This window comes from Mobula birostris, chromosome 13 (assembly GCF_030028105.1).
Source record: "Mobula birostris isolate sMobBir1 chromosome 13, sMobBir1.hap1, whole genome shotgun sequence".
Taxonomy (NCBI): Eukaryota; Metazoa; Chordata; class Chondrichthyes; order Myliobatiformes; family Myliobatidae; genus Mobula; species Mobula birostris.
In genome coordinates this window covers 26,865,365-26,889,603 of record NC_092382.1, presented here as the reverse complement: position 1 = coordinate 26,889,603, position 24,239 = coordinate 26,865,365, and the positions used below count along the sequence as shown (strand labels likewise).

The following is a 24,239-nucleotide window of genomic DNA, read 5'->3' as shown; positions in this document are numbered from 1 at the left end:
TGGGGATGGGATAAGGGGGGAGGGAGAGGGGGGATGGGATGAGAGAGGGAGGGAGAGAGGGGGATGAGATAAGGGGGGACCCGGAGACCGGGAAACGTAAACCGTCAACGGTGGGGAGTGTCGAGGGACGGGGGGACTCGGGGAGAGAGGGACAGATCAGGAGGGAGGGGAGTGGATGGGGGGACATGGCCGGGGAAGAGAGAGGAGGGAGAGGGAGGGGAGACGGAGAGAGGGAGGGGAGAGTTGGGGGTTGAAGTGCGGGGTCGGGGAGAGAGGGACAGAGATCAGGAGGGAGGGGGTGGGGGGACATGGCCGGGGAAGAGAGAGGAGGGAGAGGGAGGGGAGAGTTGGGGGTCGGGGTCGGGGTCGGGGAGAGAGGGACAGAGATCAGGAGGGAGGGGGTGGGGGGACATGGCCGGGGAAGAGAGAGGAGGGAGAGGGAGGGGAGAGTTGGGGGTCGGGGTCGGGGAGAGAGGGACAGAGATCAGGAGGGAGGGGAGGAGCAGGGGGGACATGGCCGGGGAAGAGAGAGGAGGGAGAGGGAGGGGAGATGGAGAGAGGGAGGGGAGAGTTGGGGGTTGAAGTGCGGGATCGGGGTCGGGCAGAGAGGGACAGAGATCAGGAGGGAGGGGAGGGGGTGGGGGGACATGGCTGGGGAAGAGAGAGGAGGGAGAGGGAGGGGAGACGGAGAGAGGGAGGGGAGAGTTGGGGGTCGGGGTCGGGGAGAGAGGGACAGAGATCAGGACGGAGGGGGTGGGGGGACATGGCCGGGGAAGAGAGAGGAGGGAGAGGGAGGGGAGAGTTGGGGGTCGGGGTCGGGGAGAGAGGGACAGAGATCAGGAAGGAGGGGGTGGGGGGACATGACCGGGGAAGAGAGAGAAGGGAGAGGGAGGGGAGAGTTGGGGGTTGAAGTCCGGGGTCGGGGAGAGAGGGACAGAGATCAGGAGGGAGGGGTGGGGGGACATGGCCGAGGAAGAGAGAGGAGGGAGAGAGAGGGGAGACGGAGAGAGGGAGGGGAGAGTTGGGAGTCGGGGTTCAGGTCGGGGAGAGAGGGACAGAGATCAGGAGGGAGGGGTGGGGGGACATTGCCGGGGAAGAGAGAGGAGGGAGAGAGAGGGGAGACGGAGAGAGGGAGGGGGGAGTTGGGGGTTGGGGTTGTGGTCGGGGAGAGAGGGACAGAGATCAGGAGGGAGGGGAGGGGGTGGGGAGGACATGGCCGGGGAAGAGAGAGGAGGGAGAGGGAGGGGAGACGAAGAGAGGGAGGGGAGAGTTGGGGGGCGGGTCCTCAGCAGCAGCAGGCTTACTTGTGAGCTGAACTGCTGGATAAATATCCCCACCTGCAAAGTCATTACCGAGTAAGATATCAACATGGTCTATCCGTAGTTCAGATTGGACCCCTTTTCTGACTGGTTTCGTTACCAAGTCACATTTCAAGATTATCTTATGCAAAGGCACGACCTCTGTTCCTTTTCCAAGGCCCTTAAAGATGTTTACTTTCCCAGTGTCTGTCTCAGCACCGAATTCCAAAACATTATTTTATATCAGTGACTGGAAAGCTCCAGTACCTCTCCATATTCTAACTGGGACTGGGTTTGACCCCTCCTTCACAGACACAAACCCTTCTTAAATAAATCTCTCGAGTCCCTCTTATATTTTAACCGTCTGAACGCCGGCAGTTGGGGTTTTCTCTTTCTCCTTTCCTTTTCCCCTTTTCGCAGCAAAACAATTTGACGCCACATGGCCAGGTTTTCCACAAGAGTAACACTTAAAACTGGGAAATTTTCTCCCCGACTGCTTCCCTTCCTCCTTAGTTTTATCACTAATCCCCGGTTTACTCTCTGGTTTAGCCTGTGGATTATCTCTACTCCCTTGTGGGTTAATCTCAGTGGGGAAAAACTTAACTTTATGAGTTAGAGCATATTCGGCTGCTAACTTAGCATTTTCTGACAGTGTCGCTGCCCCTTTTCCATCTAAGTGCGTTCTTATCTCCGCCGAGACGCAGTTTTTAAACTCTTCAATCAATATTAAATTCTTCAAGTTACCAGTATTCTCATTTTCCTCTTTTGAAGCACACCACCGATGAAAGTACACGCGTTTCTCATGGGCAAACTCCAGATACGTTTGGTTCCAGGATTTTCTCAAACCTCGAATCCTTTGGCTGTAGGCCTCCGGGGCTAACTCATAAGCCTTAAACACAGCATCCTTCACTTTATCATAATCTTTTGCGTCTTCAAGAGACAGGGCTGCATATGCTTGCTGGGCCTTTCCCTTTACCACACTGTGTAGTAACACCGCCCACTGCTCCCGCGGCCACTCCCGATTACGGGTCACCTTCTCGAAATGTAGGAAATACCTATCAATTTCTGCTTCATCAAATGGAGGCACTAACCTAACTTCCCGACTGACACTAAACTTCTCCTCACGGTTCACCACCTGAGCGTTCTGTTGCCATCCCTCCCTTTCAAACGCTCTCTGTTTCTCTGCCTCTCTCATCTACAATTTCAACCTCTCTAACTTTAACTGTTCCAGGTGTACCTCCACCTCCTCATTCACTACAGGAAACCTCCTTAACTTCCCCTCTTCAAGTGTCTGTATAGAGACATAATATTCAGCTATTTTCCTTTGAATTTCTGCTTTCATCATACCTCTCTTTACATTCACTTCTTTAGCAAGGTCCCGCAACTCATATTTTCTAGCCTTCTTCACGGACACGGGGTCTGGCGGTTCCAGAAATCCCGAAACTTCCATTTCTGCTGTTTTTCCACACAACCAAATCAAAATTCCAAATCAAAAGGGATTTTTCCCAATCAATTCAAACCAGCCTCCCGACCGATTTGTTCATATCGCGGACATAGGCCCCAATTTTGTCACGTACCCCATGACAGGAATAAAGTACCAGCAGAAATAGAAACCACTTTGGAGTCTAGTATTGCTAGAAACTAATAATATTTATTAATAACTACACAATACAGAAAACTAAGTGAACATAAATCAAACAGGGTAGCAATAAGTAGATGTAAGTAAGTGTGGAATATATATACGTGTGAAAAACCAAGCTTCTTTAGGTCTAGGGGTAAAAAGATACAGTCTTACGATATTGAGTAAAGTTCAGTTCAGTTCGTGGAATTTAGTTGAATGGCGATGGAGATGGCGATGGAGAGAGAGAGAGAGAGAGAGAGAGAGAGAGAGAGTTGAGTCTTGAGGTGAGCTGTTGCCGTCGATTTTCTTGCTGTCCTCCGAAATCCTTCACAAGTCACTGACTGTGAACTAACAACAAAGAGGACCGTACTTCGGTGTGGTTGAGCTGTCTACCCAGGCCAGGGTCGGATACATAGACAACTCCCCACCGGTCTTGCCTTTGAATCTTCACTGGCAGAGCACTTGGATCGATCTGCCTGATCAGTCCTCCAAAAACCCACTTTCTCTGTGGGCACCACAAAGCTCATTTAGTGTCCCGATCATGTGTCTGAGGTTTGTATTATCTGACCTCCTATTTATTTCCCTGTGCTAAGCATCACCTGTCATTCAAAGAGTCCCTCCTACCTTTGTCTGTGAGGACATGTAAGCAAGCAACAAGTCCTTGGAATTAACATCAATAATGTCCTGTCGAGCACCTTCGAGCTGTTCAGTATTATCTCCAAAGTTAGCTCCCGTGACAGTCCAACCATCACTCTTTGTCTCTCTCTCTCTCTCTCTTCAAAACAAACCATCAATGATAAATGACTCTCCTGTAACTCTTCAAACAGTTAATGTGGACACTCCTGGATCCCTTCACACCATAAACCTCCCTCACCTCCTACCATCTTCAGGAAGGTGTGCAGAAGTTCCTGAAGTCCGATAATATCCACCTCCTCCGCCAGGAGAAGGAACATAGTCCGTTTTGCAAAGTCGTCAACATCCACACGACCCTCGACTTTCCTTGTAACTAATAAACCCATCGGCGTCCATGTCAAATTCCGTAAACGCCGCCCTGAGTTCTGTCAAACACGGAATTCGGGCGTCCCCGCCAGTTTCCAGGTTCACAGACCCGTTGAAAATGAACTGGAAGGAGCCCCATTGGGAGGCAGATAGTGGGCGTGAATAGGAAGGGGTGGGTCCCATTGGGTGTGAACGGGAAGGGGTGGGTCCCATTGGGAGTGAACGGCAAGGACTGGGTCCATTGGGTGTGCGGAAGATGGGAAGGAATGAGAAGGGGTGGGGTCCATTTGGAGTTCAGGCGATGGGGATGAATAGGCAAGGGTGGAGTTTGATTGGGAGCGTGCCCCGTGTGAGCGGACTGGAAGGGACCGCGTCCTCCTAGGAGTGCGGATGGTGGGAGAGGACGGGAAGGGGTGGGGTCCCGGTTTTGCAAAATTGTCCTCATCTTCGATTTCATCCTCAGCTACTTCTGGACCCTAGAAATCAAATGTGATTGTTAACTGCAGGGGTTCTAATATCGACCTGTACTCCCCTGCCCGTGTGTGCCCCCTCACACCTTTGCCCACTCCGTGCACCCCTTCGTTACACTACTTCTCTTCCTGCCCCTCTGACCTTCTCTACAGAGATTCCTCTGTGTGTGTGGGGGGGGGAGGGGGCGGTGGTCCCTGTGCTACAAGCTGAGAGTGTCCTCACTAATCCGTTTCAACTCGAGAATTTAGCTGATATATCTCACTCTACAGAGACCTTTTCTCCATGTCTGGGCAAGAGATGGCAAGATTGGACAGTGCAGAGGGAGCTTCACTCTGTGCCAGACCCCGGGAGTGTGTGATGGGACGTGAAGAGGGAGATTCACTCTGTGTCTGACCCCGGGAGTGTGTGATGGGACGGTGTGGAGGGAGATTCACTCTGTGTCTGACCCCAGGAGTGTCTGATGGGACGTGAAGAGGGAGATTCACTCTGTGTCTGACCCCGGGAGTGTGTGACGGGACGTGAAGAGGGAGATTCACTCTGTGTCTGACCCCGGGAGTGTATGATGGGACGGTGTGGAGGGAGATTCACTCTGTGTCTGACCCCGGGAGTGTCTGATGGGACGGTGTGGAAGGAGCTTCAGTCTATGTCTGACCCCAGGAGTGTCTGATGGGACGGTGTGGAGGGAGATTCACTCTGTGTCTGACCCCGGGAGTTTGTGATGGGATGGAGTGGAGGGAGATTCATTTTGTGTCCGACACCGGGTGTGTGCGATGGGACGGTATGGAGGGAGGTTCACTCTCTGTCTGATCCCGGGAGTGTGTGATAGGACAGTCAGGGCCACAGACAGTCCTTGCAGGTGAGGCGACATTTCACCTGTGAGTCGACTGGGGTGATATACTGCGTCCGGTGCTCCCGATGTGGCCTTCTATATATCGGCGAGACCCGACTCAGCCTGGGAAACCGTTTCGCTGAACACCCACACTCTGTCGCCAGAGAAAGCAGGATCTCCCAGTGGCCACACATTTTAATTCCACGTCCTCTTCCCATTCTTGTATGTCTGTCCACAGCCTCCTCTCCTGTCAAGATGAAGCCATACTCAGGTTGGAAGAATATCTTATGTTCTGAGTGGGTAGCCTCCAAACTGATGGCATTAACATTGACTTCTCAAACCCGTTAATGCCCCACCTCCCCTTTCTACACCATCCCTTGTTTATTTATTTATTTATTTTTAACCCTTTATGTTTTTTTCTTTTGTTTCCCCTCTCTTTTTTCTCCCTCTGTCCCTCTCACTATAACTCCTTGCCTCTCCTCTCCCCCTTTCTTTCTCGCTTGGCCTCCCATCCCACGATCCTCTCCCTTCTCCAGCCTTGTATCCATTTTGACAATCATCTTTCCAGCTCTCAGCTCCATCCCTCCCCCTCCTGTCTTCTCCAATCATTTTGAATCTCCCCCTCCCCCTCTCAAATCTCTTCATTCAGTTAGTCCTGACGAAGGGTCTCGGCCCGAAACGTCAACCGTACCTTTTCCTATAGGTGCTGCCGGACCTGCTGAGTTCCACCAGCATTTTGTGTGTGTGGCTTGAATTTCCAGCATCTGCAGATTTCCCCGTGTTTGCATTTTCTGATCTCCTTTGTCGTTTTTTTTCTGCGAGAGCAAGGAGAGTGCGCAGGGAGGTGGAGGTCAGGGTAGTGTAAGTATCTGGGGAATGAGGAAGCAGTGGTCAGCCTGGATGGGGATGGGGAGTGAAGAGATCCTGGGGACCAGACACTATTTTACTGACATCCCTGAGCTTGGAGCTGAGAGGCAGCTGTACCAGTGTGAGGAGCTCAGACCCATTCTTGCAGTACACCGGGTGCGGGGGGCAGCAGGAACCCCAGGTCACTGTTTCTCCTCTAGTGAGACTCGAGTCCGACACCAAGACAGGAAGTTACAGCGGTTTATTGATTTCATCAGGACAAATGTAAATTAAACAATGTGTGAGCTGCTGACGTGCGGAAATAAATAAGCTGCTCCCGATTCACTCACAGTCACACACAATTAACTGACCGGTGACAATGAGAGACTGGTTGAATAATCAGTCCCGTTTCTCACCGTCACTCTGCATCGGGGAACCGATGATTACAAAATCACACTTCAGGGCCGTGTCCGAGATCGCTGCAGATCCAGGGTCACTGCCGAGGTATTTGTCAATTTAACACCATTATATCAGCCAGACTGCCGAATGCACCGTCCTCAGCAAAGGGAGCAAAAGGATTCTCTCCCGGGATAATCCCACCCCGGGACACCGGTGTCCCGGACTGAGCCCCGGCCACCGGTCTCTTCCTGTCTGTGTAATTCCCCGGGGTCTCACGTGGGGGAGTCTCGAACACGCACATCCGGCGGAAGCTGTGCCGTTGGACAACAGGCGGAAATACGTCACTGAGGGACCGCTTCCGAAGTCACAGAGCGCTGAACGGGAGTCAGCTCCGTCAGAAACGTTGGGAATTAAAGCCGGCTCGCGGCCATTAAAGGTAAGGGCAGGAGTTAAAGGGGAGGGCGGGGAATCGGCCAAAATGTCGGCATCCCGCGGGCGGGGATGTTCACACATTCAGATGTTCCAACGGTCACTGTCAGTCCGGGTCTGGGTTCCTGCAGAGATCTCAGTTCCTTCATCCCGGTCTCACTGAACCGATTGTCCTCCAGACTGAAACAGATGGGAGAATAAAGATGAAATAAACAGATCACACAACAGTGTCAGTAACAGGGGACAACACTCACAGACAAATATCACCAGAAAACCCGCGGATCCGCTGATATTTTATCACATTGAACATTAACACAAACACTCACCAGATCCACTCCAGACTCGGGAGGGTCAGTATGAGGCGGCGGAGAGCGGGGACAGATCGGTCTCTGAGCGAGTTGTAACCCAGGTTCAGCTCCGTCAGTGATGGGTTTGTACTGAGAGCGGAGACGAGATCCTCGGCACCAGAATCTGTGAGACCGACATCCCACAGCCTGGAGATGAGAGAGAGTGAGGGTGAAGTACACAGAGAGAAAGGAGACGGTACAAATCCCCAGTGTTTATCAGTAACACAATTACTGATCACATTAATGTTCAGTGTCAGACACCCAGTGACTGTAAACACAATCTCCCACAGTCTGGTACTTACCACAGTTTCTGTATTTTACACTCCGGGTTCCTCAGAGCCGCAGACACCAGTTTCACTCCTGAGTCTCCCAGTTTATTAAAACCCAGGTCCAGTTCCGTCAGTGATGGGTTTGTACTGAGAGCGGAGACGAGATCCTCGGCACCAGAGTCTTTAAGACAAACACCGCCCAGCCTGGAGATGAGAGAGAGTGAGGGTGAAGGACACAGAGAGACAGGAGACGGTACAAATCCCCAGTGTTTATCAGTAACACAATTACTGATCACATTAATGTTCAGTGTCAGACACCCAGTGACCGTAAACACAATCTCCCACAGTCTGGTACTTACCACAGTTTCTGTATTTTACATTCCGGGTTCCTTAGAGCCGCAGACACCAGTTTCACTCCTGAATCTCCAAGTTTATTAAAACCCAGGTTCAGCTCTGTCAGTGATGGGTTTGTACTGAGAGCGCAGGCGAGATCCTCGGCACCAGAATCTGTGAGACCGACTTTGTCCAGACTGTAGATGAGAGAGAGTGAGGGTGAAGGACACAGAGAGACAGGAGACGGTACAAATCCCCAGTGTTTATCAGTAACACATTTAATGATTACAATAATGTTCAGTGTCAGACACCCAGTGACTGTAAACACAATCTCCCACAGTCTGGTACTTACCCCAGTGTCTGTATTTTACAGTCCGGGTTCCTCAGAGCCGCAGACACCAGTTTCACTCCTGAATCTCCCAGTTTATTCTCCCCAAGTCTAAGCACAAACAGACAAATTGATGAACAAAGTGATTCAAACGGCGGATATTTCCACAGATTGTACGGGAGGGGTGTGTCTGAACTGAGGCCCACAATCGGGAGTGGAGATGCGCCCATGGGTTCTGGGTATCTGGTAGTCAGCACAGTCACACAGGTGGACTGATGGTGATAGTCACACACGGGGAAGGGCAGGGGAGGACAATCTCACAATGGTATTTATTTCCTTCTCACTGGGACAGTCTGCTGACGGTCTCTTGTTCCTCACTGGGAAGGGGGTGTGAATCTCTGACCCACCTGCTGCAGTCAGTGTTGGTAACAGTGAGAAGGAACATTGTCAATGGACGTGTCACAGGCAGCGAGAAACACGGCCATTCCTGTGATTTACTACCATTAAACCAATGACCGTTGTTCACTGATCTGATGAAGTCTCCAACATCCCTTCACAAGGAACCACAGAACCCTCCTGTCCTTGGGGAATTACTGACCGATCCCCGGGCATTTGTCACAATTCATCACAATCTGATTTTGCTAGTTTTAACCAAATCCCTTAACATTGAAGCAACACAATGGAACATTTTCACAGCTCACAGTGAAAGATAAATCAAGTTACCTCAACTCCTGGCACTTGTGCAGCCCGGGTCCCAGCCGCTGGATTCCTTCACTCTGAATGTGGCAGTTCTCCAGGTCGAGCTGTTTTATTGTATCACAGAGTCCGATGACATGAGACAGGACCGCGCAGTCAATCGGGGTCAGTGTCAATCCACTGAATGAAAGTTTTTCCACTGATCCCAGTGCGGCCTGAGCCAGTCCACGATTCTGAGACTCAAACAGGTAGTGCAATGTGTTCAGGAGGCTCCTTTTACCAACTTCACTCCTCGTGATTCCAATCTGGCGTTTAACCTCCTCCTTCACCCAGTCAATCACCCGGCAGGTTGTTTGATGAGGAAATGGACCCAGAAACTCCTCCAGGCCCCGAGCTGTCATTGGGTTGGAGAGACCAGCAACAAAACGGAGAAATACCCCAAATCGCCCATCTGTCGTGTTGTGGGCTTCAGTGAGGAATTTCAGGATATCCCCGGGATGTGGATTCAGGAATTGTGCGACTGCAGCTACAAACTCTTGGATGGTGAGGTGTGGGAATGTGTACACCACACACCGGGCAGAATCCTCTCTCTCCAACAGCTCCATCAGGAACCCGGACAGGAACTGGGAAGGCTGCAGATTGTAGTTGATTAAATCTCCATCTGTAAACACAATCTTCTTCTCGGACACTCCTCTGAAGGCCATCTGGCCAACACTGAGTAACACCTCACGGGGGTTCTCAATCTCACGGCCGTGGTTTTTCAGGATGTTGTAAATATAGTAGGAATATAACTGAGTGATGGTCTTGGGAACTCGCTGCGGGTCCCTGAATCTTTGTGTGAAGAAGGGGCCCAGTGCCAGAGCGAGGATCCAGCAGTAGGAGGGGTTGTAGCTCATGGTGTACAGGATCTCGTTCTCCTTCACGTGTTTGAAAACAGCTTCTGCCACTGTCTGATCATCAAAATGCCTGATGAAATATTCCTTCCGTTCCTCACCAACAAATCCCAGGATTTCAGCCCGGACACCGATGCCTGCCTTTTCCAATAAATGTAACGCAGTGGGGCGGGTGGTCACCAGCACTGAACACCCTGGGAGCAGCTTGCCCTGGATTAAACTGTACACAATGTCAGACACCTCACACCACCACTCGGGATCTGGGCACTGGTGCTTGGGTTCTGTATCTCTCCGACCATCAGCAAAGTCGACGTTGTGTTTGAATTCATCCAATCCATCGAATATAAACAGTAATCCCTCCCGGTTCTTCCAGACCTCTCTCAGGGAATTCCCAAAGTAAGGATACTGATCCAGAATCAGTTCCCTCAGGTTTATTCTGCAGTGAATGGAGTTTAAATCTCTCAATTTGAAACTGAAGACAAACTGGAATTGTCGGTATATTTTTCCCGTGGCCCAGTCATAAACAATCTTTTGTACCATTGTTGTTTTCCCGACCCCTGGGACTCCGGCCACTGCTGCCGACATTCCTGTTTTGTTTCCAAAGACAGATCTTTTAAATTTTTGCAGAAAACTCCTCGTAAATAATTGATCAGTCCGGATTTTTTCCAGCTTTCCGCGGAGATGTTTCACTCTCCACTCCTCGTGGTCTCTGCCTCTTGCCAGCAGCTCATGTTCCACCAGTCTCCGATCTCGAACAGTAGAAATGACCGTGAGCTCAGCGTATCGATCAACCAGCTGGAAAACCTTCACCTTCTCCCTCATCAGGATCGTGTTCACTCTCAGTGTTTCAGTTTGTGCCCACAGAGTCTCCTTGTGTTTCTGTCGAACATCTTTGGATGGACAGAAATAGGTTGTCAATGCCCAATCTGATGAACATGGAGCACACAACAGTTTTTCTTCAATAAAAATAAAAAAACTTGTTAAAGGCATTGTTTGGGTAAAATTGGGAGGTCAGAGCTAAGAGTGTCTGAGAATGAACGATGGCCCAGAAACATTTCTGATCTGATTCAGTTTCACTGTGAAAGGCTCTCCTCTCCCCTCTGTTCGTAGTTTGCAGATTCCCTGGTGTTCCAGCGAGCACCAAGTGCACACGTGATTCTGGAGAGGAGAGTGTTGTGTGGAGCGGCTGGTTTCACCGCTTTCACTGCTCAGCTTCTGCTGAACTGGGCAACACTGCAGATGGTAACAGTGGGGGGAGGGGGGCATCTACTTGCTCTACTGACTTTTACTTTTCTCACAATGGACCCCATGTTCTTGACAGTCCTTTAGGATTAAGCTGTCAGTACTGAGCCACAGAAAAGGAACACTATTTCTGTTTCCTTCTCCAGGCTGTACCAGTCTCAATGTAACACACCCCGCACTAGTCTACAGTCTCTTACTCTCTGAGGAGCTGGTACATGACCTCAGGCAATTCCCCGATGATGTGCGGAAGAGCAGGAAGCTGAAGAGGATGGCAGCGGTAATAGGGAACTCTAAAGTCAGGGGGACAGGTAGGTGATTCTGTGGACAGAAAATGGAAACACCGATGGTCTTCGCCTCTCAGGTGCCATTGTCCAAAATGTTTCTGGACGCGTCCACAGTATCCTGAGAAAGGATGTTCAGCAGCCAGAGGTCGGGGCAAACGTTCGTACCGACGACATAGGAAGAGAAAAGGGAGGAGGTCTGGAAAACAGAACACAGGGAGTTAGGTAAAAAGCTGAGAAGCAGGACCTCAAATGTAGTCATCTCAGGACAGCTGCCTGTGCCACCCGACAGTGGCAATAGGAATAGAATGAGGTGGCAGAGGAATTGTGGTTGAAGATTTGGAGCAGGGGGCAGTGATTCAGATTTCTCAATAATTGGGACCACTTCTGGGGCAGGTAAGACCTGTACAAAAGGGACGTGTTGCACACGAATCCGATAGGGACCAATATTCTTACGGGCAGATTTACTGGAGCTGTTGGGAGTGTTTTAAGCTAAAATGTCAGGGGGATTGGAACTCGGACGATAGAGTTGTGGATGAACCAGCAGGTTTACAAGTAGACGATGGGTGTAACATGAATGTAAGGAAGGACAAGCCAATGACTGGGTTCACATACAGACAGAGCAAAGTGTTAAATTGTACCACATAGACAAAATTCAAAAGGGCGCAGATGCAGGACTGAACGCATTGTATTTAAATGCGCGCAGCGTTCGGAATAAGGTGGACGAACGCTTGGCGCAATTAGAGATTGGTTGGAATGATGTTGCGGGCATCACTGAGTCGTGGCTGAAAGAAGACCACAGTTGGGAGCTTAACGGTAGAGGATGTACGTCTTGTCGAAAGGACAGGCAGGAAGGCATAGGCGGTGGTATTGTAGCTGTGTTGGTTCGAGATAGAATCACATCTTTAAAAAAGTGGTGGCATAGGGTCAGAGAATGCTGAATCTTTGTGGGTGGACATAAGAATCTGCAACAGTTAAAAAAAAAATTTATGGGAATCCTTTATTGGCCTGCAAATAGTAGCAAAGGTGTGGGGTTGAGATTGCAAAGGGAGCTGGAAAAGGCATGTAATAAATGTGATGACGCAATTGTAATGGGGGACTTCAATATGCTCGCGGAATAAGAAAATCAAACAAACTTCAGGAGTTGGATCGCAAGAGAGGGATTTTACTGAATACCGATGAGTTAGCGTTTTAGAGCAGTTTGTGCTTAGGAATACTCAGGGAAGGGCTATCTTTGATTGGGTGTTGTGCAATAACCCTGATCCTATGAGGGAGCTTAATGTAAAAGAACCCTTAAGAGGTAGTGATCATCATTTGAATGAATTGATTCTGCAGTTTGAGAGGGAGAAGCATAACTTACAGTATCAGTATCGCAATGGAATAAAGGGAATTACAGAGGCACGAGAGAGAAGCTTACCCAGGTAGATTGGAGAAGGATACCAGTGGAGATGACGGCAGAGCTGAGATGGCTGAAGCTTCCGGGAACAGGTCACAAGTTGCAGGATAGATATGGGCTACGGAGGCAGAGGTTCTCAAGTGGCACGTATAGGCCACCATAGTTGACAAAGGAATTTAAAGACTACATAAAAGCCAAGGAAAGGGCATACAAGACAACAAACGTGAGGGAAAGTTGGATGAATAGAAAACTTAAAATGCAACAAAAGGCAACTAAAAAAGCTATAAGAAGGGGAAAGATGAAATATGAGGGCAGAAAAGCCAATAATATAAAGCAGGATAATAAACACTAAACACTTTTTTCAGTTATATAAACAGTAAGAAGGAAGTGAGAGTTGATACTGGAACACTGGAAAATGATGTTGGTGACATAGTAATGGTGGACAAACAAATGGCAGAATAACTTAATGTGTACTTTACATATATCTTCACTGTGCAAGACGCTAGCAGCGTGAAGTGGTCTGCGAGTGACAGGCAGTAGGAGTGAGTGCCATTCTATTACAAATTAAAAAGTTCTCGGCATACTGAAAGCTCTTAAGGTGCAAAGTCACCTGTGCCAGATGGACTACATCCCACAGTCATGAGAGAGGATGCTGAAGAGTTGACGGATGCATTGGTCATGAACTTTGAAGAATCACTTGATTCGGGCATGGTCCTGGAGGACTGGAAGATTGCAATTGTACCTCTACTCTTTAAGAAGGGAAGAGGGCAAAAGAAAGAAAATTATAGGCCAGTTAGCCAAACCTCGGTGATTGGGAAAGAGTTGGAGTCTCCTATTAAGGTTGAGATTTCAAGGTACTTGGAGACTAATGACAAAGTAAGTTAGCGTGGGTTTTGTTAGAATTCATTATGGAAGTAACAAGCAGGGTGGACAAAGGAGTCAGTGGATGGCATTTACTTGGATTTTCAGAAGGCATTTGATAGGGTGCCGCACATGAGTCTGCTTAACCAGATAAAAATCTATGGTGTCACAGGAAAGATACTGGCATGTGTCGCGGAATTACTGACAGGCACCGAGTGGGAATAAAAGGGGCCTTTTCTGGTCGGCTGCCAGTGACTGGTGCTGTTCCGCAGGGATCAGTATTGGGACCACTGGCTTTCAGATTGTTTGTCAATGATGTAGACGATGGAATGAAAGTTTGAGGATGATACAGAGATAGGTGCAGGGGTAGGTAGTGCGATTGCAACAGGACTGAGACAAATTGGAAGAATGGGCAAAAAGTGGCAGATGGAATAGAGTGTTGTAAATGTTCGATGCTGCATCTAATATAAATGCTGAGCCTTTACAAGACGGTATTCAGGCCGCAGTTGGAGTATTGTCAACAGTTTTGTGCCTCATACCTCTGAAAAGATGTGTTGTCATTAGAGAGGGTCCAGAGGAGATTCAAGAGGATGATTCTGGGAATGAAGGGGTTAACATATGAGGTGTGTTTTGGCAACTTTGGGCCTATACTCACTGGAATTTTGAGGAATACGAGGGAATGTGTTTGAAACCTACCAAATGTTGAAAGGACCAGACAGGGTGGATATCCAGAACCAGAGGGCACAGCCTCAAAATTGAGGGGCGATGCTTTAAAACAGGTAAGGAGGATTTCGTTTTAGCTAGAGAGTACTGAATCTGTGGAATGCTCTGTCACAAACTGCAGTGGAGGCCGAGTCCATGGGTATATTTAAGGCAGAAGTTCCTGATTGGTCAGGGCATCAAAGGATATGGCGAGAGGGCAGGTGTATGGGGCTGACTGGGATCTGGGATTAGCCATGATGGAATGGCGGAGCAGACTGATGGGCTGAATGGCCTAATTCTGCTGCTACGTCTTGTGGGCTTTGGAGGAATAACAACAACTCTCGGCTTCGCTTTGGATCGGAGGTATGAGATTTCCCTTGCTGAAGTTGGATGTTCCAATGGGAATGGTTTGCCTTCAGTTTTGTCAGATCCCAGGATATTCGGCCCTACAGAAAGGGGAACGCCGTGGTTTCATCTCTGACTGACTGGAATGTCTGTTTATCAAACTCGTAGAGGCCTCTGGGTGCACAGCCTGAGACCCGGAAGGTGTCGGGTGTTTGACAAATGAAAATCGCTTTCTGTCCTTCAGCCACAGCAACAAAAACCTGTCTTCCCGACTCTGGCAGTCTCTAAACCGGTCTCTAAATACAGGTATTCAGACTGTCAGAGTGAAATAAAGACTTTGAGATTTCCGTTCCATCTCTTACCCTTCAGATGCACCGGCACTTCAGATACACCCCGCTCAGTGTCCATGTAGGCGAACTGGCTGTCACCTGTTCAACAGATTAACCTGCATGAAGTCTGTTCTGTGTAATACTGTAAATTCATCAGCATTTACATCTGTAACACACAGTGTATTGTTCACCGTACCACGTTCCCGTATTTCATTCAATATTCTGCTCAGCTTCGGTAAATGGTGGTGTAGTTTCACAAAGGATTCCCACCATCACCCTCCGGGCCCCGGAGCCCTTCTCCATCACCAGATCCAGGAGGAGTTTGGAAGCGCCCGCTCGGTTTCCCTTCTCCGCCAGCTCAGTCACGCTCTGTAATGAACAATGGGGAATATATTGAGGAGCAGAGGGATGGGTACAAATCTACCCTGAACATGGACTGACCCAGTGCATTCTGCTCGCCGCAAATCACTAACAGCCATTGAAGTGTTCATAGTGGGGGAAAGAATTTAAAAGAAGTGAGCGGGGTCAGTCATGTCCTTCTCAATGCCACAGATTGTCGGGAAACATCCGCTTGGCAAGTTTTAAGTGGAGTAGACACAGTGTGAGTGAGCCAGGGATAGAGTGGGGAGTTGAGGCTTTGTGTCAGAGAAGGTTCAGTGAGGCGAGGTGGAGGCTTTAGGTAGATTTTGGATAGTATTTTCCCTTCCTTTTCACGGTTAGAACAGTGAGAATACCAGGCAGGATAGTGGAATGCTCTTCATACTGCGTGTAGCAAGGCAGGGAGACCGCCAGTGTCCCAGATAACTACACCTTCAGGAATTGCATCCAGCTGCAGCTTCTTACAGACTGTGATCAGGAATTGGAACTGGAGCTGGTTGAACCCAGGATCATTCAAGAGGATGAGAGGTTGACTGACAGGCTATACAGGGATGGAGCTATACCTAAGGCGCAGGACACAGGTAACTGAGAGGCAGCCACTGCAGGAAACTCCTCTGTAACAGGTATACAGATTTCTGTTTCGGGGTATGACCTAGCAGAGGAAAGCCACGGTCATTAAGCCTCTGATACCGAGTTTGGTTTTGTGACTCAGAACGAGTGAGAAGCGTGAGCTGAACTAACAGGGGGAATTCCGCGGTTAGGAAAACAGACTGGAGATTCTGTTGACGAGAACAATATTTCTGGATGGTGTGTCAGGGATATCTCGGTTCGAGTCTGAAACTTTCTTAAGGGCAGTGTGAGCAGCCAGAGGTCATGGTCCACGTTGGTACCAATGACAAGAGTAGTAAGTGTGATGAGGTCCTGCAAAGTGAGTTCATGGAGTTAGATGCTAAACTGAAGTGCAGGAACTCCAGGGTTGTGTTCTTAAGATTGCTACCCGTGCCCCATGCTGGGGAGGACTGAAATAGGACGATAATACAGTTTAACGTCTGGCTGATGAGATGGTGCATGACCGAGGGCTTCAGATGTTTGGATGTTTGGGCTCTCTTCCAAGGAAGTTGTGGCCTGGACACCCGTGATCGTTTTACACCCGAACTGGAGGCGGACTGATACCCCTGTGGGAAGAGTTGTTAGCGCTGCATGGGGAGGGGGAGGTGTTAAATTTGAGTTGCAGGGGGTGAGGAACCAGCATGGATGGTGGAGTGGTTGTGTGGGAAAGATGTTGTTAAGCCAACATACAAAGTCGGGAAACTAAAGGATGAGAATCGTTTTTCCCAAAATACGTATTATTTCAATGCAAGGAGTACTGTATGAAAGACAGATCAGCCTAGCATGAGGATCAGCACATTGAATTACAGCATTGTAACCATTGTTGTGATTTGGTTGGAGGAGGCGCAGGATTAACAGCTCAGCATTCCAGTGTTCCGTTGCATTAGACACGATTCGATAGAGTGGGAGGGATTACAGAGGGACGAGTGGCATAACTAGTCAGAGAAAATGTCACTGCATTGCTCAGACAGGACAAACTGGACAGCTGGTCCAATGAGACTACATAGGTGAAACTACGGAATAAGAAAGGGATGACCATGTTAGTTGGATTATATTATAGAGCACCCAATAATCAATGGGGTTTAGAAGAACAAACGTGCAGGGAGATCACAGAAACAAGAAACATAAGATTCTGATGGTAGACAATTGACTTTCCATTTATTGACTGACTCACTGGGTTAAAGGGCTGGATGGGATAGTGCAGGTCAAACGTGTCCAGGGAAGTTTCTGTAATCAATATACTCAGGTCACAACTGGAGAGAGCGCATTCTGGAATTACTATTAGGGAACAAGACAGGGCAAGCGGCAGAGGTGTGTGCAGGAGAACACTTTGGATCTGGTGATCATAATGCCATTAGTTTAAATATCATTATGGAAAAGGATAGGTCTGGTCCTCGGGTTAAGATTCTAATTTGGAGAAAGGCCAATTTTAATGGTACCAGAAAGGATCTGATGAAAGTGGATTGGGACTGGTTGTCTTCTGGTACAGATGTGCTTGGTAAGTGTGAACCCTCCAAAACTGATATTTTGAGAGTACAGAGTTCAAATGCATAAATGACCACAAGTACAGAGTTTGAAAGTTCCTGACAGAATAAAAGGCAGGGGTACCTTCGTTTAGAGAACATTGTTTTTTTAGAGCTATCAAGGCCCTGAGCACATCACAAGTATAGGCTCGAAGGATCAAATGAGGTACTTGATGAGTACAAGAAATGCAAGAGTTACTAAAGTAGGAAATCAAGAGGGTGAAAGTACGGCATGAGTTTGCTCTAGCAGACAAGGGAAAACAGATCCCCAAATCCTTCATGAAATATATTTGGAACAAAAATATACCAACGGACTAAATTGGTCCTCTTGAAGTTCAGAGTGGGCATTTGTGCATGAAGCCGAAGTAGGTGGGGGAGATTTAAAATTGATTTTTTGCAATTATATTTACTCAGGAGACATACCAGCGTCTTTAGAGTGAGGCAAAACAGCAGTGAGATCATGGACTCTATACAGATTACAGAGGAGGAGGTGGTTTCTGTCTTGAGTCAGATTAGGGGGGGTAAATCCCCAAGGTTTTCCTTCGTAATTGTCTGAGGTGAGTGCAGAGATTGCAGGTGCTCCAGTAAAGATATTTAGAACGTCAGATGTGGAAGTATTGGAGGGTAGATAATGTTGTTCTGGTGTTTGAAAAGGCTGTAAGAAAAAGCCAGGGAATTACAGGTTGATGAGCCTAACACTAGTGATGGTAAAGTTATTGGCAGGTATTCTGAAGGACTGGATATGAGTATTTGGATGGACAAGGATTCATTAGGGATAGTCAACACTGATTTGTACCTGGTATATCCTGTCTAACCAGTCTTATGGTTTCTCGATGACGTTACCAAACGAGTAATGAAGGCAAGTGAGTGTATGTTGTATACATGGACTTCAGCGAGGCCTTTGACAAGGTCCTTCATGGCAGCCTGGTCAATAAGATTAAATTGCTTGGCATTCATGACATGGTAGTAAGTTAGTTTAGATATTGGATTCGTGTAGAAATTTGCTTGACTTACTGGCGGTCTTAGACCAGTGGTGTGCTTCAGGGATCTGTACTGGACCTGGTGTTGTATGTCATATACTGTATATAAATGCTCTGGATGACAATGTGGTACACAGAGTCAGCAAATCTGTGGATGACATCAACGTATTAAGGGCGAGGAAGTTTATCAGAGCTTGCAGCGGGACCTGGAACAGCTGGAAAGAAGTGGAATGGAGTTCGGCAGATAGAATTTAATGAAGACAAGTGTGAAGTGTGCACTATTTGAGGCCAAGCCACGATAACATTAAGACATTGACTGGTTGGGCATTGAGCGGTGCGGTAAAAACAAGGTATCAGGGAATACCGATCCAAAATTTCTTAAAAGTTTTGTCAAAGGTAGATGTCCTGCTAAAAACTTTAGAATATGGGATTTCATAAATCAAAGTATTGAAGACAGAAGTTGGAATACTATGTCAAATTTGATCTTGCAGGGACTAATTGGGAGCAATGGGAGCACCTACCTCTCGGAACGATATCAATGTGATTGAACGAGTGCAGAAAAACAATACAAGGTTTTGTCAGGACTTGAGGGCCTGAGATATAGGGAAAGTTTGAATAGGTTAGGACTGTCATAGAGTGTAGGAGGACCAGAAGAGATGTGATAGAGGGAAAAAAGTTTATAAATTGTACAGATAAAGTAGATGCAAACAGGCATCTGTTACTGAGGTTGGGTGAGACCGGAATTAGAGGTCATGGATCAAGGAGGAAAGATGAAAGAAAATTTGAGGGAGAACTTCTTCCTCTGAAGCTGGTGAGAGTCCGGAACGAGCTGCCGTCGGAAGTGGTATATTTGCATTCGATTTGAACATTTAAAAACAAGTTGGATAAGTACATGAATGAGAGGGGTATGGATGTATCTAGTCGGTGTGCAGATCAATGCGACTTGACATATAATAGGTCAGTGTGGACTTGATGGGCCGAAGAGCCTGTTGTTGTACTGTAGAGTTCGATGACTATGGCTAAGTCAAACTATGACAAGCTGTCTCATGTGGAATGTTAGGGATAGGAATAACGTGTGGCTCTTCACTAAAATTCAGTCTGGTAAGCATATAACCATATAACAATTACAGCAAGGAAACAGGTCATCTCGTACCTTCTAGTCCGTGCCGAACTCTTACTCTCACCTAGTCCCACCGACCTGCACTCAGTCCATTATCCTCCATTCTTTTCCTCTCCGAATAGCTATCCAATTTAACTTTAAATGACAACCACTTCTGCTGGAAGCTCGTTCCACACAGCTACCACTCTCTGAGTAAAGAAGTTCCCCCTCCTGTTACTCCTAAACTTTTGCCCTTTAACTCTCAACTCATGTCCTCTTGTTTGACTCTCCTCCACTCTCAATGGAAAAAAAGCCTATCCACGTCAACTCTATCTATCGCCCTCATAATTTTAAATACCTCTATCACGTCCCCCCTCAACCTTCTACACTCCAAAGAATAAAGACCCAACTTGTTCAACCTTTCTCTGTAACCTAGGAGATGAAACCCAGGCAACATTCTAGTACTCTTTCAATTTTGTTGAGATAATTTGGTGACCAGAACTGTACACAATACTCCAAATTTGGCCTTACCAATGCCTTGTACAATTTCAACATTACATCCCGACTCCTATACTCAATGCTCTGATTTACAAAGGCCAGCATACCAAAAGTTTTCTTCACCACCCTATCAACATGAGATTCCAACTTCAGGAAACTATGCACCATTATTCATAGATCCCTCTGTTCTACTGCATTCTTCAATGCCCTATCATTTACCATGTATGCCCTATTTTGATTAGTCCTACCAAAAGGTAGCACCTCACATTTATCAGCATTAAACTCCATCTGCCAGCTTTCAGCCCACTCTTCTAACTGGCCCAAATCTCTCTGCAAGCTTTGAAAACCTACTTCATTATCTACTGCTCCACCAATCTTAGTATCATCTGCATACTTACTGATCCAATTTACCACCCCATCATCCAGATCATTAATATATATGACAAACAACATTGGGCCTAGTACAGGTCCCTGAGGCACACCACTGGACACCGGCCTCCAATCTGACAAATAGCTATCCACCACTGCTCTCTGGCATCTCCCATCTAGCCACTGCTGAATCTATTTTACTACTTAGATATTAATACCTGCCGATTGAACCTTCCTAACTAACCTTCCGTGTGGAACTTTGTCAAAGGCCTAACTGAAGTCCATATAGACAATATCCACCGCTTTACCCCATCAACTTTCCTAGCAACCTCTTCAAAAAATTCAGTAAGATTTGTCAAACATGACCTTCCACGCACAAATCCATGTTGACTGTCCCTAATCATACCCTGTCTATCCAGATAATTATATATACGAAGCTATAGGTGAATGCGCCCCAGTAACACGAGGACCATTAGAAAGGAGTTTCTTGGTAATTCCGTGTTAGCTGCAGTTCTTGGACTATTTTCAATCGTATTATTTTGCAGTTCCCAGTGTTAACAGTATATGCTGTAGCAATTAGAGACTCCAAATGGAACAGTGACAAGAAACAGAAGGTAACTGAACCATAAGGCATGTTGGGATATTGATCGAAAGCAAGAGCGTCAGTTGTTGAAAAGAGAGACGATATTCAGCACTGCCTGTTCAATTGACGATGGGGTTGAAGGTTGACTCGAGAATGATCTGAGAAATAAATCAGTATATATTAGATTTGTGGGAAGCCCGCGGGTAATGAAAAGATTCTGGTGAATGGCCATTAAGGTCGAGCATTGGGAACATGATGTGATGTCAGACTGAATGGTGTAAAGTGGTTCTCTGTCTACTTGCAATGTCCGTCAAGTATCACAGCACTAAAATCAGCTCTCAATCATTGTCTGTATCCTAACCTGTCTAAAAGTGAATGTGTTCAGAAAATTGGACAGAGGCTTATATTGGTAAATGAAGGTTCAGTGTTTCTGAAAACCAAAATTCTTTTCCTGATGCTCACCACAAGCATTGCAGGATTTTAATATCCCAGAGGTGCCGTTGCGCCCGTTCTGTCGGTCCGTGATTGATTCAGTAGAATCTACAGTTAGTCTATATCCCTCCCACTTACGTGATAGTCTCGCCCGGTGAAGTGATCCTCGGCCATTAACATGAAGCCGACTCCCTCCACACCCTCCTCAATCGCCTGCTCCAGTCGCTCCATGTAGAATCTCGTCAACAGGAACAGTTGGTGATCCTCACAATTTGACAGGAAGGCGGAGATTGCGGAGTTCAGATCTGTAGTCAGTCACAGAGCATAAAATAGTAGAGTGTACCATGTGTATGCGGACACGATGCCAATTTAAACCAATCCCATCTTCAGGAACATGGTCAATATCCCTCCGTTCCCGGCCTACTCATGAGTTCAAACGCCTCTCAGATGCTGCTGAGTATCTGTTTCCAGTCCCTCCCTCGGCAGCTCATTCCAGACACCGATCACTCTCTGTGGAAAACATGCGTCCTAAATCTCCTTTAAACTTTACCCCCTCACCTTAAACCTATTCACTCCAGTGCTTGATATTTGCACTGAGTCACAGACTATCGAAGTGTGCTGTGCCTCTCGTAAATTTATGAAATTCTCTGAGATAAGGCCTCAGACTCCGACACTCCAAAAAAGCAATCCAGGTTTGTTCGACCTCTCCTGGCAGCCAATATCCTGTAATCTGGGTAACTGATTATATTCTGTAATCGTGATGAAACTCGTCTGCACCCTCGCCAGACCCTCCACATTATTCTCATGATATGGCTACCATATTTGTGCACATTACCGAGACTGTCTCTTAACCAAAGTTTATCCAGTTACAGAACAACTTTAAAAAATACATACTCACACCTCAACCCGTCCTTAGCACGCTGCCAGTTATGTTGTCACTTTCAGGAAGCTATGCACATCCATCACAAGACCGGTCCATACATCAGCCTTCCTAATCGCCCCAGCATTCACTGCACACTTCGTTCGGGAACTTGACCTCCCAAGGTTCAAATCCTCGCATTTGCCCGAACTATCTGTACTTGGTGTCTCTCCGTTCATATTTCTAATTGGATGCTGAACATTTTGACAACAGTCCCAATTTACACAACTCCGCCGAGTCTGTAAATCAACGAATCAGTCCGCCTATGTGTTTCTATATATAGAATTATTTTGAGTAATAAGTTACTTACATCACATATGACGCATAGCGAGCCAGTGATCCTTGCGGAGACTACTGGTCACAGACCTTCGCCCAGAAGAATGCTCCTCCAGTCCTTCTCTATTTTATGTGTCCAAGACAACACTGAACTCAATGTACAAAGTCTCCGCTGAAGATTCCTCAACCCAGAACGTCTATTGTTCATTTCCCTCTATAGGTGCTGCCTGACCTGTGAGCTCCTCCATCATTGCGTGCGTTGCCCTCTCTACTTACCCTCTTGATTTACTTTAACCTTATTCACCAAGGACATTCATTGCCTCGGTAGCCTCTCCCAGATTCCCTGTTTAAAATTTCTCCTGTTCATTGCCCCCCGCACCCAGCCTGTTCTCCCACAATATAACATTCTTTAACTCGACAACAGAAAACAGACACCGGGAAACTTCCCTCATCTCCTTTGAGCAACAACCTGAAAATCCGGGAAGAATTCAGCATTGCCCTTCCTAAAGAAACATCTGTTTCTCTCACCGGCTGTCTGCTGCCTGGACTGTTACATTGCCCGCTGTTGTATTCCTCTCTGAGTTTCACCCACACCGACTGTATTTTCAGGAGCTCCTTCCCCTTCACTCAGGTGAAGATTTGCACAGAGTGATTCCCCACGCTGGGCCTGGTGAATTGTTCCAGTGCTCAAGGTCGCTTTACCAGTAGGATCAATGATGACAGTTTTTCTGCGCCCATTTAGCGCCTACGTTTATTCCTCTGAACATTTGACTACGCGTGTACCATGATGACAGAGTTTTAATGACAAAGAGTCCAGTGAACATACCTGTGTACATTCTGACTCTGACTGACGTTGGTTGATTGTCGGCTGCTTGTCTGCCGTCCGGGTGGAAGAAAGCACCACCTGCTGGCGATGATCTGAATTACACAAATAAAACAGAGTGAGTCAGTTACTCTGCCCTTCAAATTTAAAACACTTTGTGAGGTCGCTGCTCAGTCTCCTACATTCCAGGGAGTAAAGTCATAGAGTGGCCATCCTCCCTCCAGCACTGAGGACTGGGACAGCACACTCGCAAGTCTTCTCTGTACTCTTTCCACTTTAACCAAGTCTTTTCAAACATATAGCGGCTAGAACTATACTTCATACTGCAAACACAGTCTCACCAATGAATTATACAACGGCCCCATAGTGGTAACACAAGTCGTTACAGTTCGAACGACCCAGTTGCAATTCCCGCCGCTGCCAATCAGAGTTTGCAGGTTCTCGCCGTGATCGCATGGGTTTCCTCCAGGTGATCCGGCTACCCCAACCCACAACCGTCTTAATGGTTAGTTGGTCATTGTAAATTGCCCTGTAACAAGACTAGGATCAAATTGGGGGACTAAATGAGCAGCGTGTCTCACTGTATCTCAATAAACAAAATAAATTAAATAATGTCCTAACTCCTGCACTCAGCACCCTAACTGTTGAAGGACGGCGTGGTAAACATCTCTTCACCACCCCGTGTCACCGCCTTGAGCGAACTGTGCACTTAGACTCCTCGGTCCCTCTGTCCTACGACAATCTCAGACCATTAGCTGCAATATTGCAATATTCAGAATGAAACTGAAGAGTGCCAGGAAAACCAACGTACCAGCAAAGTTTGATGGTGATAGCAT

General features: G+C 47.5%; 2 protein-coding genes across 9 annotated transcripts in view; both read right to left on the bottom strand.

The window, feature by feature from the left end:
* Window positions 1-1,297: 1,297 nt before the first annotated feature.
* Window positions 1,298-24,239, bottom strand: part of LOC140208636 (NACHT, LRR and PYD domains-containing protein 3-like) — a 46,197-nt gene continuing 23,255 nt past the window's right edge. Inside the window, exons 2-11 of the mRNA XM_072277469.1 lie at window positions 23,407-23,498; window positions 21,524-22,727; window positions 14,948-15,283; window positions 8,893-13,421; window positions 8,194-8,280; window positions 7,868-8,038; window positions 7,542-7,712; window positions 7,219-7,386; window positions 5,910-6,087; window positions 1,298-5,465 (exon numbers count right to left, since the gene is read on the bottom strand). Of these exons, the coding sequence (XP_072133570.1) occupies window position 6,087; window positions 7,219-7,386; window positions 7,542-7,712; window positions 7,868-8,038; window positions 8,194-8,280; window positions 8,893-10,748 (2,454 nt within the window). The 5' untranslated portion in view covers window positions 10,749-13,421; window positions 14,948-15,283; window positions 21,524-22,727; window positions 23,407-23,498 and the 3' untranslated portion in view covers window positions 1,298-5,465; window positions 5,910-6,086. The remainder of the gene's footprint in view (window positions 5,466-5,909; window positions 6,088-7,218; window positions 7,387-7,541; window positions 7,713-7,867; window positions 8,039-8,193; window positions 8,281-8,892; window positions 13,422-14,947; window positions 15,284-21,523; window positions 22,728-23,406; window positions 23,499-24,239) is intronic.
* LOC140208620 (uncharacterized) overlaps window positions 6,312-24,239 on the bottom strand; it is a 117,174-nt gene continuing 99,246 nt past the window's right edge. For all 8 annotated transcript variants that reach the window (XM_072277432.1, XM_072277424.1, XM_072277430.1 and 5 more), the window contains one exon: window positions 6,312-7,072. In XM_072277432.1, the coding sequence (XP_072133533.1) occupies window positions 6,913-7,072 (160 nt within the window). In that variant the 3' untranslated portion in view covers window positions 6,312-6,912. The remainder of the gene's footprint in view (window positions 7,073-24,239) is intronic.